Genomic DNA, 13879 nt, shown 5'->3' with positions numbered 1-13879 from the left:
AGCTCTGTTAGGTTGGATGGGGAGCGACGCTGCACAGCTATTTTCAGGTCTCTCCAGAGATGTTTGATCGGGTTCAAGTCCTGGCTCTGGCTGGGCCACTCAAGGACATTCAGAGACTTGTCCCGAAGCCACTCCTACGTTGTCTTGGCTCTGTGCTTAGGGTCGTTGTCCTGTTGGAAGGTGAACCTTCGCCCCAGTCTGAGGTCCTGAGCGCTCTGGAGCAGGTTTTTATTAAGGATCTCTCTGTACTTTGCTCTGTTCATATTTCCCTTGATCCCGACTAGTCTTCCAGTCCCTGCCGCGGAAAAACATCCCCACAGCATGATGCTGCCTCCACCATGCTTCACCATAGGGATGGTGCCAGGCTTCCTCCAGACGTCACGCTTGACATTCAGGCGAAAGAGTTCAGTCTTGGTTTCATCAGACTAGAGAATCTTGTTTCTCATGGTCTGAGAGTCCTTTGATGCATTTTGGCAAACTCCAAGTGGGCAGTCACGTGCCTTTTACTGAGGAGTGGCTTCCATGTGGACACTCTACCATCAAGGCCTGATTGGTGGAGTGCTGCAGAGATAGTTGTCCTTCTGGAAGGTTCTCCCGTCTCCACAAAGAAAGTCTAGAACTCAGAGTGACCATCGGGTTATTGTTCACATCCCTGACCAAGGCCCTTCTCCCCCGATTGTTCAGTTTGGCCGGGCGGCCAGCTCCAGGAAGAGTTTTAGTGGTTCCAAACTTCTTCAATTTAAGAATGATGGAGGCCACTTTGTTCTTGGGGACCTTCAATACTGCATAAATGTTTTGGTACCCTTCCCCAGATCTGTGCCTCGACATAATCCTGTCTTGGAGCTCTACAGACAATTCCTTCAACCTCATCGCTTGGTTTTTGCTCTGACATGCACTGTCAACTGTGGGACCTTATATAGACAGGTGTACACCTTTCCAAATGATGTCCAATTAATTGAATTTACCGCAGGTGGACTCCAATCAAGTTGTAGAAACATCTCAAGAATGATCCGTCAAAAGAGGATGCACCTGAGCAAAATTTCGATTGTAAATACAGTACCAGTCAAAAGATTAGAAAAACCTATTCATTCAAGGGATTTTCTTTGTTTTTACTATTTTCTACATTGTAGAATAATAGTGAAGACATCAAAACTATGAAATAACGCAAATGGAACCAAAAAAAGAGTTAAACAATTCCAAATATATTTTAGATTCTTCAAAGTAGCCACCCTTTGTTTTGATGACAGCTTTGCACAGTCTTAGCATTCTCTCAACCAGCTTCACCTGGAATGCTTTTCCAACAGTCTTGAAGGAGTTTGCACATATGCTGTGCACATGTTGGCTGCTTCTCCTTCACTCTGCGATCCAACTCATCCCAAACCATCTCAATTGGGTTGAGGTCGGATGATTGTAGAGGCCAGGTCATCTGATGCAGCATTCCATCACTCTCCTTCTTGGTCAAATAGCCATTACACAGCCTGGAGGTGTGCTGGGCCATTGTCCTGTTGACAAACAAATGATAGTCCCACTAAGCGCAAACCAGATGGGATGGGGGTATCACTGCAGAATGCTATGTTAGCCATGCTGGTTAAGTGTGCCTTGAATTCAAAATAAATCACCGACAATGTCACCAGCAAAGCACCATCACACCTCCCATTGCTTCATGGTGGGAATCACACATGCGGAGATCATCCGTTCACCTGCTCTGCGTCTCACAAAGACACGGCGGTTGGAACCAAAAATCTCAAATTTAGACTCATCAGACCAAAAGACAGATTTTCACTGGTCTAATGTCTATTGCTTGTGTTTCTTGGCCCAAGCAAGTCTCTTGTTCTTATTGTTGTCCTTTAGTAGTGGTTTCTTTGCAGCAATTCAACCACGAAGGCCTGATTCACACAGTCTCCTCTGAACATTTGATGTTTAGATGTGTCTGTCACTTGAACTCTGTGAAGCATTTATTTGGGCTGCAATCTGAGGTGCAGTTAACTCGAATGAACATCCTCTGCAACAGAGGTAACTCTGTGTCTTCCTTTCCTGTGGCGGTCCTCATGAGAGCCAGTTTCATCATAGCGCTTGATGGTTTTAGCGTCTGCACTTGAAGACACTTTCAAAGTTCTTGAAATGTTCCGTATTGACTAACCTTCATGTCTTAAAGTAATGATGGACTGTCGTTTCTCTTTGCTTATTTGAGCTGTTCTTGCCATAATATGGACTTGGTCTTTAACCAAATAGTGTTATCTTCTGTATACCACCCCTACCTTGTCACAACAATATTTGTTTTTATTTAACTAGGCAAGTCCGTTCAGAACAAATTCTTATTTACAATGACGGCCTACCCCGGCAAAACCCGGACGATGCTGGGTCAATTGTGCGGCGCCCTATGGGACTCCCAATCACGGCTGGATGTGATACAGCCTGAATTCAAACCAGGGACTGTAGTGACGCCTCTTGCACTGAAATGCAGTGCCTTAGACCGCTGCGCCACTCAGGAGCCCTATAACACAACTGATTGTCTCAAATGCATTAAGAAGGAAAGAAATTCCACAAATTAACTTTTAAGAAGGCACACCTGTTAATTGAAATGCATTCCAGGTGACTACCTCATGAAGTTGGTTGAGAGAATGCCAAGAATGTGCAAAGCTGTCATCAAGGCAAAGGGTGGCTACTTTGAAGATCTCAAATATAAAATATATTTGTTTAACACTTTTTTGCTTACTACATGATTCCGTATTGTATTATTATTTCTTAGTTTTTATGTCTTCACTATTATTCTACAATGTCGAAAATAGTAAAAATAAAGAAAATCCCTGGAATGAGTAGGTGTGTCCAAACTTTTGACTTGTACTGTATGTAAATAAGGTATTTCTGTTTTTATTTTTAAGAAATGTAGGAAATGTGTCTAAAAACCTGTTTTTGCTTTGTCATTATGGGGTATTGAGTGTAGATTGATAACAAAAAATATATGTAATCTATTTTAGAATAAAGCTGTAACGTAACAAAATATGGAAAAAGGGAAGGGGTCTGTATACTTTCCGAATGCACTGTAGATAAGCTACATGGGAGTCATCAATGGGGCTAGCGTTAGCGCTGCTGTGTGGATATGGATATAGATAGATATGCTAAGGTACATGGAAGTTGTGAACTCCCCTGCACAGGGTCACAGTGACCTCCATTTTGATCAACATTTGATACTTTTTCTCGTGAGGGTTTGGAATGTTTTGCTTACTTGCTGCTTATCAGCCAAGCAGGAAATGAAAGGATTGCCATTGAAAACAAGCAGAATTATGCCCTTCTTTACTTTGACTGCTACCCATGAAACAAATGGATTCATTTTCTTGATAACATTTTCCCCTCTAGGAAGGAAAAGCTGCACATTTCAAGGCCATAATGACCAGATCCTGTTATGGAATATATTTATTGTTAGCGAAGAGGAAGATAATTGCTCTTTGGGAAAAATAAGATATTAAAGAACAGGAACTGAGAGAGTACTATTGTGGAAGAACTGCTCCATTCATTTGAAAAACATTTGGTTTGTGTTTGAACTTCCCCTCTGGCACAGTTTTGTTATTCAAAAGAAAATAAATGGGTCTAAACCAGGGAAGTGGGGAGACAACATCCTGTAGTTTTATTCTGTGACCACCATGCCATCTTTAAGTGATGTTTTAATTTGAATGAATCTTCATATCATCTTTTATTTCCAGTGACGTTATTTGTTGAATTTTTTGGGTTGTCGCTTGTCCTTACTTGCCATCAGCATCATATGCTTTTCTTGCCCCCTTTCTGCCTGTATGCTGCAGGCATTAGTAGAAGTTATGAGGTATAAATTTTTTTTAAAGTGACAAAGGTCTGACATTTGACTTGTTTCCACGGATACAGGCCATTGTGGATACGGTTGACAACCTCCTGAGGCCGGAAGCCCTGAAGTCCTGGGAAGACATGAATTCCACGGAGCAAACGCACGCCGCCACCATGTTACTGGATACCCTGGAGGAAGGAGCCTTCATCCTTGCCGACAACCTGATTGAACCCGCTGTAGTCAAAGTGCCTGCAGACAACATAAGTATGTTTTTTTCTTCTACCCCCCCTGCCCATCACTCGTAAAAAGGAAAAACTAGACAGACACGTCTGCCAGTTACAATCCACAGTTTTAATTATTATTTTCCTTTGTATTATCTCCCCCTGTCTTGGAAGAAAATTACTTTGACCTCAGTACTAAAATTGCCTTTTTTTCTACAGTTTGTTATGTTCAAGGAAGTGGAAGTTAACATTCACAACCATTCTGTAGAAACATACTTCTGCTAGGCCCCAGGGCTTCTTTTCCATGGGCTTATTCATTCTAGACAAGAACCTGGACAGCTATTCCTCCAGGGGAGAGGCAAAGTGGTTTTTAGAAAGACCAAATTTAGTTGAAGTCACAGTAGGAGGTTTGATGTCTCGCTCAGCGCCAGGCAAGCTAATATGTTCTCACAGGCAGTTTATTAGCAATGTGATCTCATTCATTTAAGTCAGCTTTGTGCAGTGAACTGTCATTTTCCCTACACAAGCCTCTTTGTTGCCATGGTTATGAGTTCCCTGCTGCCTTTTTCTTGCATAGTTAAGTAGGGGCATTGAATTTGTTCTGCAAGATGAACTGTCTGGTCTTCTCATGGAAAATCAATTGAATCATTTGATACACTACACGACTAAAAGTATGTGGACACCTGCACGCACGAGCATCTCATTCCAAAATCATGAGCAGTCGGCGTTCCAATTCATCCCAAAGGTGTTCGATGGGGTTGAGGTCAGGGCTCTGTGCAAGCCAGTCAAGTTTTTCCACACTGATCTCGACAAACCATTTCTGTATGGACCTCGCTTTGTGCACAGGGGCATTGTTATGCTGAAACAGGAAAGGGCCTTCCCCAAACTGTTGCCACAAAGTTGGAAGCACAGAATCGTCTAGAATGTCATTGTGTGTTGTAGCGTTAAGATTTCCCTTAGCCTAGCCCGAACCATGAACCACAGCCCCAGACCATTATTCCTCACCCACTAAACTTTACAGTTGGCGCTATGCATTGGGGCAAGTAGTTTTCTCCTGGAATTCGCCAAACACAGATTTGTCCGTCGGACTGCCAGGTGGTGAAGCGTGATTAATCACTCCAGAGAACGCATTTCCACTGCTCCAGTCCAAAGGTGGCAAGCTTTACACCACCACCTGTGCGGCTGCTCGGCCACGGAAACCCATTTTATGAAGCTCCCGACTAACAGTTCTTGTGCTGACGTTGCTTCCAGAGGCCGTTTGGAACTTGGTAGTGAGTGTTGCATCCAAGGACAGACAGTTTTTACGTGCTACACGCTTCAGCAATCGGCGGTCCCATTTTGTGAGCTTGTGTGGCCTACCACTTCGCAGCTGAGCCGTTGTTGCACCTAGACGTTTCCACTTCACAATAACAGCACTTACAGTGGACCGGAGCAGCTCTAGCAAGGCAGATATTTGCCAAACTGACTGGTTGAAAAGGTGGCATCCTATGACGGTGCCATGTTGAAAGTCACTGAGCTCTTCAGTATGGGCCATTCTACTGCCAATGTTTGTCTATGGAGATAGCATGGCTGTGTGCTGGATTTTATAAACCTGTCAGCAACGGGTGTGGCTGAAATAGCCGACTCCACTAATTTGAAGGGGTGTCCACATACTTTTGTATATATAGTGCATTCTACACAGTAGCTATGTCCTCTAACCCTGCCTTAACCCTTTGTCAGTAAATGGTAATTACAAGCGGATAACAAAAAACAGATGTACTGCAGCCAGCTAATGCAAAATGTAATCGTTTGTCTATACACGCCATGTATAGTTAATCGTTGCGAACAGGCTCTGTTTATGTGCTTTTAGCACACAGGGCCTCAACAACAGATATAAAATAAAATAAAAAAGTATTTCTACTAGTAGTAATATAGCTAGTAGAACTATCCCAATCTCTGACAATGCTATATGAGGACTGAGGCCCCGGGACAGTCTTCTCTGGAGCTCGCCTGATGAGCAGCAGGAGAGAAGCCCAAAAGGATCCTTACTCCTAATTAACATAGTTTCCTGATTCAGGCTGAAACACAAATGGCACCTTGAGGCGAACGTCAAGGGCAGGAGGAGAGAAAAGGGAGGGGTAAGTGGGGGGGGGGGGGCGTTTAGGATATAGGGAAAGAGAGAATGAAGGAAGGAAGCGAAGGAAAGGAGAAAAAATGTCAGAGGGAGAACAATTCCTCATCTCTGAGTGTCAAAAGCGATCTGTGGTGAGGAAGTTGAGGCTGGTTCTGACAGGAGGGAGTGTGCTGATACGTGCGTCCTCCTGACCCCTCCGTAATTCCACACATCAAAGAGAGAGAGAGAGAGAGCCATCCGGCAGCTGGCACAGCGGAGAGGAGAGAGAGAGAGAAAGAGAGAGAGGGAGGGATAGAGAGAGTGAGTGAGAGGGCAGGGGGTTTGCTGCAGGAATCTAGCAGGCTTTTCAGAGATTTGCTCACTGGCGAGGCCAGAGTTATCTGAACCCACAGGGGGAAGAAAAAGCCCAATGATATTTTTTATCTTATGAATATTTGACATTCATGCTTCAGCAGGTTGGGTGGTGCTGTGCTCTCTCTCTCTCTTTCTCTCTCTCTCTCTCTCTCTCTCTCTCCATCTCTCCATAAGGAGCTCTGTAGGCCAGGGTTACGGGGAGCAGCTCAGATCTTTTTTATAGTAAATAGTGCTGGATGGGATATTGACAATGAGATTGGATTCTCTAGCTGGAACACTTGATCTGGTTCTTCCCTTCTTTCACACTTCCCAACCTTTATATCGGAGCTCTATTAAACACTGCGTGTTGCTATTGAAACGTGACCTATCAGTTATGTATACCACTACCGTTCCCTTCTTCCCCTCTCCTCCTCTTCCCCCTCTCTCCTCCTGCTCCTCTCCCGCTACCCCCCCCCTCCTCATCCTCTTTTAGTGATGGATGTGTATGTGCTCAGTACTGATGGCCAGATGCAGGACTTCAGGTTCCCCCAGACCAGCAAGGGTGGAGCCTCCATTCAGCTATCTGCAAACACAGTCAAAGTCAACAGTAAAAACGGTAAAACAAAGGGGGGAAAAATGTATGAATAAAATGAATTCATGTGATCATGCTGAAGGAGCATTGCCCTGCACTGTGACAGTGGCCGAAGTATAGAAATTAGAAGCAATTTTATACATTCACAATGCCACCATAAATCTTATTCTAATGTATTTTTTCCCAGGTGTGGCCAAGCTGGTGTTTGTCCTCTATAAGCACCTGGGCCGGTTCCTCAGTACAGAGAACGCCACTCTCCGAGGAGGAGGACGTAACCTTTCCGACCTGACTGTCAACTCGCACATCCTGGCTGCCTCCATCACCAAGGAGTCCAGCCGTGTGTTCGTGTCCGACCCCGTCATCTTCACCCTGGAGCACCTCGACGTGAGTCCCCCTTCCCCTTGGACAAACCTGGAGCTCTAGAGTCAGGCCGTGGTGTGGTTGAGTGCAGGGGGAAATAGTGGGAAAGAGAAATGGCAGTGTGGTCTTTAGTAGTTGTGGAGGATAAATGCCAATTCCATAGGATACAGCTAGCACGGCTGTGAAATATAAGTAGGTGTCAGATCTGGAAATCCCACGGTATATATGTAACGGATGTGAAATGGCTAGCTAGTTAGCGGGTACGCGCTAGTAGCATTTCAATCAGTTACGTCACTTGCTCTGAGACTTAAGTAGTGTTGCCCCTTGCTTTGCAAGGGCCGCGGCTTTTGTGGAGCGATGGGTAACGACTGTGCTTCGTGGGCGACCGTTGTTGATGTGTGCAGAGGGTCCCAGGTTCGCGCCCGTGTCGGGGCGAGGGGACGCCGTAAAGTTATACTGTGACATTGATGCTGTTGACCCGGATCACTGGTTGCTGCGGAAAAGGAGGAGGTTGAAAGGGGGGTGAGTGTAACGGATGTGAAATGGCTAGCTAGTTAGCGGGTACGCGCTAGTAGCATTTCAATCAGTTACGTCACTTGCTCTGAGACTTAAGTAGTGTTGCCCCTTGCTTTGCAAGGGCCGTGGCTTTTGTGGAGCGATGGGTAACGCTGCTTCGTGGGTGACTGTTGTCGATGTGTGCAGAGGGTCCCTGGTTCGCGCCCGTGTCGGGACGAGGGGACGGTTTAAAGTTATACTGTTACATATACGCTTCTGTTAGTTTACATAGAAAAGCTATCGTGTTTGTCATGCTATGATATGTCAATATACTGTAATTGTTTATAATTGCACTTGACACGACAGACAAGGTGGATCCGTCCATAGGCCGAAGCAGGCTAACTTGAGTGCTACCTTGTGTATTCCAGTACTTAGCGTTTTGCTACCGTAGTTATTTGACATGGCAGGCTCGTCTGCCTGCTGTTGTTGACCCTTGATGGAAAATGACATATGTATACAGTATATATATATATATATATATATATATATATATATATATACATATATATATATACATATATATATATATATATATATATATATATATATATATATATATATACTGTATGCATATCAAATCTAAATCACAATTAACAGATTACTTTAGGGTACATATGCTTCCTACATATATATATATGTAGGAAGCATATGTACCCTAAAGTAATCTGTTAATTGTTTTAAACAATGCGTATAATGTGGTTTGTGGTATTTAAGAGGTTTCCTTGTTTTGTTTTGTTTTTGCTAATTGAGAACTACTACAAGCCTAACTTTTAGCTAGTTGTTTTAAACAATGTTAATGTTTTTGTTATTTTGTTTCTTTTTTTTCTGTAGAAGGAGCACTACTACAACCCCAACTGCTCGTTCTGGAACTACTCTGAGAGGAGTATGATGGGCTACTGGTCCACTCAGGGCTGTAAGCTCCTGGACACCAACAAGAGCCACACCACCTGTTCCTGTAGTCACCTGACCAACTTCGCCATCCTCATGGCCCATCGAGGAAATGTGGTGAGTGGCCTTCTGTGGGTTTTTCTCATGTTGTGTGGTTGGACTCTACTGGATGTATGTAATATGTATGTATGCATGTATGTATGCATGTATGTATGTATGCATGTATGTTCCCGTCTAGGGAACATGGTGAGTGGGTGGTTCTTTAAACTGAATCCCAAATCAACCCCTAGGCCCTAATCCCCAAGACACTTGTGTAGATTGGAGATGTGTAAGCAATATGGTGAAATTTCCCAAATACTCTGTGGAATTGAAACCATATTGCGGACACCTATCCAATCCTCTCAGATCTCCATAAGGAGCTAGGGGTTGATTTGGGATTCAAGGACACTCGTAGTGGCTCTGCCCCAACCCCCCCTTCCCCCCCCATTGTATGTATTTTATGTACGTAAATATGGCTAGAGTAAGATAGTCAACTCGGAGGCTGATTAGATTTGAGGTGGGGGGTTGAGGGTTGAGGGAATGGGGGTTGAGGAGAGGAATGCTGTTAATGTATGTGGAGAAAAACAGAAGGAGGCTGTCACTTACTTTGCCGGGAGTAAAAAGCAAGAGATCGCAGACACAAGATAGTGAAAGTTAGCTCTGCCATTATTGGAAATAAATTACATTTTACCTATGTTCCGTGACTAATAGCACTCACGCACACGCATATCCTACACGGGGAAACGTACACGGCAGCCCGGTGTCGTGCTTCTTTATTTTCCATTTCCACTCGACGACGTGAAGTGGGTGAGATCCATTCGCAAGCAAAATGCAATTACAATCCAATTACATGATAAATATCATGTGCTGTGAGCATCTACCCAGTAATAAACGTGGAACATAAGTTTGTGGTGTATATAATAACATGTCCCGACTCATGAACTCTTCCCACGTCTTCCCCTCGCAAACCCCCAACCTTAAAACCCTTCACCACAAGGAAAAACCAGAGCCTGTGGTTTAAGCCATCCCTCAGTCACACCAACCCAACTACTCACCTCAACTACAACTCCTCCTGGCCTGCCCTTAATAAAATTAGTCATGTCACGGAACGGATTACCTCATGTTCAGACCACTATCCCTGAGTGATATTCTGTATGGTGAAGGCTTCTGTTTTTGCATATGGTCTTATAGCCTACATGTCCATATTGTAATGTGTTCATTTTCCTGGGTTGTGACACGCACTGTAATCAACCCTTCACCCAGCGACGATACAGAGCTTTGTGACAGCTTACTAATGACTTTTTACATTGGCCCGGCACATGTACAAGGAACTAAAGACATGTCATCTGTTTCCTACAGTAGATGTTGAGTGAAATCCCTCAGTGAGTCAGGACATCATGTTATGTCAAGGTTCATTGATGGGGACATGAAGTCTGTCATGTCTTAGGTTTCCCGGCAGGTTATTAAGTGTAAACCCTCCCTGCTGGGTTGCTGTGTGTTTCTCATTGGTTAACTAGATGTTGAGTTAAATCTCTGTATAAATCTCTGCTTATGTCATATTAGCTCCAAGTTATTGGGTTTACTTAAGATTATTTAACGCATACTGATACATGTTGGGAACGGCATTTGTACAAAGTGGCCTGAGCCAGGAAGTTGGCGGCTGTACTGTGCTAGATACTGTTGTCTCGGGCCTTCCTACTCTTTGTATTCCCTGACCATCTGAATAAAATAAAAAGGTGATCACAACAACAAAAAGCTTTTGGGGTGTGTTTATGTCATGTTAGGTCCTAGATTGGTCAGGTTCTTGGTTCTAACCCTCTCTGTGTCTCTCTGTCCTGTCCACCAGGTGGAGGGGAGCGTTCATGAGCTGCTGCTGACGGTGATAACGCGGATGGGCATTGCTGTGTCTCTGGTGTGTCTGGCCATCAGCCTGTTCACCTTCTGCTTCTTCAGGGGCCTGCAGAGCGACCGCAACACCATCCACAAGAACCTCTGCCTCAACCTCTTTATCGCCGAGCTCGTCTTCCTCGTGGGCATCAACATGACTGAACCCAAGGTAAGGTGTATGGGCCCCCCTCGAGTATCGGGGTGGGCTTAGATGCACAATTATTTTGTTCCCAGGGGAATATGCTCCAGTTATCTATTCCTACTCTTCCATTGACTCAATGCAGTTTCAATGCCACTGTCCTTTTACCTATGTGTGTGTGTAACCTCTAAATGTGTCCCCCTCCCAGCTGGTGTGCTCCATCATTGCGGGCGTTCTTCATTTCTTCTTTCTGGCGGCGTTTGCCTGGATGTGCCTGGAGGGCGTGCAGCTCTACCTCATGCTGGTTGAGGTGTTTGAAAGCGAGTTCTCCCGCAGAAAGTACTATTACGTCTCCGGATACCTCTTTCCCGCCGTGGTGGTGGGAATCTCGGCCGCCATCGACTACCGCAGCTACGGTACACAGAAGGCGTAAGTAACACTCAATGTCATCTTTAGGCAGGGTCTTTGTGATCTTGCTTGACTCCGAATGCAGTAGTTTATAATATGTTTACGCTAGGGCTGTCAAACGCTTGTCACGCCCTGGCCTTAGTATTCTTTGTTTTCTTTATGTTTTTTAGTTAGGTCAAGGTGTGACATGGGGAATGTATGTGTTTTTGTATTGTCTAGGGGTTTTGTATGGTAAAGGGGTCAGTGTCTTGTCTAGGTGTTTGTATGTCTATGGCTGCCTAGATTGGTTCTCAATTAGAGGCAGCTGTGGTTCATTGTCTCTGATTGAGAGCCATATTTAAGGCAGTCATAGGCATTGGGGTTTTGTGGGTAATTGTCTATGTTGAATGTTTGTTGCTTGTCTATGCACTTACGTCATTTAGCTTCACGGTCGTTTGTTGTTTTGTTTAGTTTGTATTCAGTGTTCGTTTCGTTTTTTCCCTTCTCTCAATAAAAGAGAATGTATTTTGCACACGCTGCGCCTTGGTCCTCTCTCTCACCCATAGACGATCGTGACAACGCTAAAAACATTTTATTGAGTTAATCGCAGGATTTGCTGTGATTAATCGTAATTTCAGAATTTGCTCGAATTGAGCTGTAATTTAAAAACATTTTATACAAATGCATTACAAGATATTGACGTCTTGATTTTGTCCAAAGTAATGGTAAGCAAAATCAAGTATATTGATGAAGCACACTTTCTTTAACCTCAATGTCAACTTATTTTGACATCACATTGTTGTTTTTAGCTGTATAGATGATGTATTTTGGATGTTTTCAGTGTATTTTTAATGCTTTCAGACAACACGATTTAATTAAAAAACATTTGCACAAAAAATTGCACTAAAATTACAAATAGTTAGCACAAGTTAACTGATTTACTCTGACAGCCCTATTTTACGCACATCCAGTAACCTTCAGGTGCAGGGTACGAAAAGTTGAGTCAGAAGAAGACCTTGAAGTGGAAACGTTACACAATAAAACTGTGGGAGCATTCAACAGTATCTATCTTCCTTTCTTTGTGCAGAGAGCATCAGGTCTCCCAGGCCAGCCAGCTCCATATCAAGACTCCTTTTCTTCCCCACAGTGCTAATGAGAGCTACATCACAGGCCCTAGTCTCCCTCTGCCTCCTGGCAAATTTATACCCTGTCAGAGAGGAAAGAGAAAAGCTGTGAGCAAAACCACTACATTAATGAATTCTCTGGCTGGTTGGTTGTGCTGGTCTGGTATTTTCTCTGAGCTTTTTTTCTCTCTCGCCTTTGCGTCTTCAAACTTTTATTCTTCAGTGGCCTTTATCCAAGAACAAGCCTTATGATTTGTCGTAAGCCTTCCTTAAATGTTTTTTTTAAACATTTTGTGGCTGTAGTGCAACGGTCCCTGAATTTGAATCAACATATTCTCTGATAATACATACAGTAGCTTCAGCACAACAAATCTTGTTGGAACTATTTGTGACCACGTTTTGACTGTTTAGAGTCTAACGTATAGCCAGACTGCTCTCTCAATTGTAGACATTGGTAGCCTCTGAAGTCGTGCAGGCAATACCAGTGCTGTTGTATGGCTCGCAGCCAGAATGTGTTCAAGGTCAGGTTCTCTCTCTTCTTTGGTCAAGAAGGTAAATAAATCACTATTCTATTGCTGTAGAAGCTATATAATCATGTCATCTATCTAGTCTAGAAGCCAGGCTAGTTAGTGATCAGTAGGATACGATGTAACAACTGCCGCTGTGTTCTTAGAATGTAATTGCAGAGATGTTACAGTCACAGTGGGAGAGCCAGAATAGCTCATTTGCTCTTGAGGGATGGCTATCACCTGATCACATGACCATGTTCCATTGCAGCTGCTGGCTGAGGGTGGATAACCACTTCATTTGGAGCTTCATAGGACCTGTCACCTTCATTATCATGGTAAGCCAAGTTATACTTTGTGTGTGTGTGTGTGTGTGTGTGTGTGTGTGTGTGTGTGTGTGTGTGTGTGTGTGTGTGCGTGCGTGCGTGCGTGCGTGCGTGCGTGCGTGCGTGCGTGCGTGCGTTGGAATGTAAATCCGGTATGTGTGTATGTTTCATACAGTATGCCTGCGTCTCTGTTTTAATATGTCTATCTATCCAAAAATAAATGTTTTCCTCAAAGAAATGTGATAAAATACATGGACTTTTTTTTTCTTTTTTCATCTGGTCACTTAGCTCTTGCTTTCGCTGATCAATTTGCGTGAAAGGAAAGTGGTCCATTATATCTGACATGAGGACATCAGCAGTCATTCAGCTGTAAAATCCTATGAAATCAGTCTAGTCAAGTGAGCAGCAGTCAACAGCTTAGCAGTTTTTTTGGTGGAAAGAGTTGCGCAATTCCTCCCTTTCACACACTCAGTCGAGGAGGAGGAGGATAAGAGACAATCTCAGGCATGAAGGTCATTTGCTCAGTTAGACAAAGAGGGGGTTGAGGGAGATGGGGAGAGACGGATGAACATGGAAGTAATGAGTGGGTGGGCCAGACAGCCATTACCCACAA

At 43.9% G+C, this 13879-nt stretch overlaps 1 protein-coding gene across 10 annotated transcripts in view; it reads left to right on the top strand.

The window, feature by feature from the left end:
* LOC129824131 (adhesion G protein-coupled receptor L2-like) overlaps nucleotides 1-13879 on the top strand; it is a 110065-nt gene that overhangs the window by 79446 nt on the left and 16740 nt on the right. For all 10 annotated transcript variants that reach the window (XM_055883498.1, XM_055883497.1, XM_055883496.1 and 7 more), the window contains 7 exons: nucleotides 3877-4060; nucleotides 6957-7079; nucleotides 7243-7439; nucleotides 8802-8975; nucleotides 10744-10953; nucleotides 11132-11352; nucleotides 13212-13278. In XM_055883498.1, the coding sequence (XP_055739473.1) occupies nucleotides 3877-4060; nucleotides 6957-7079; nucleotides 7243-7439; nucleotides 8802-8975; nucleotides 10744-10953; nucleotides 11132-11352; nucleotides 13212-13278 (1176 nt within the window). The remainder of the gene's footprint in view (nucleotides 1-3876; nucleotides 4061-6956; nucleotides 7080-7242; nucleotides 7440-8801; nucleotides 8976-10743; nucleotides 10954-11131; nucleotides 11353-13211; nucleotides 13279-13879) is intronic.

The sequence above is a fragment of the Salvelinus fontinalis genome, chromosome 26 (genome assembly GCF_029448725.1).
Source record: "Salvelinus fontinalis isolate EN_2023a chromosome 26, ASM2944872v1, whole genome shotgun sequence".
NCBI lineage: Eukaryota > Metazoa > Chordata > Actinopteri > Salmoniformes > Salmonidae > Salvelinus > Salvelinus fontinalis.
This window is presented reverse-complemented; position numbering and strand designations above follow the sequence as displayed.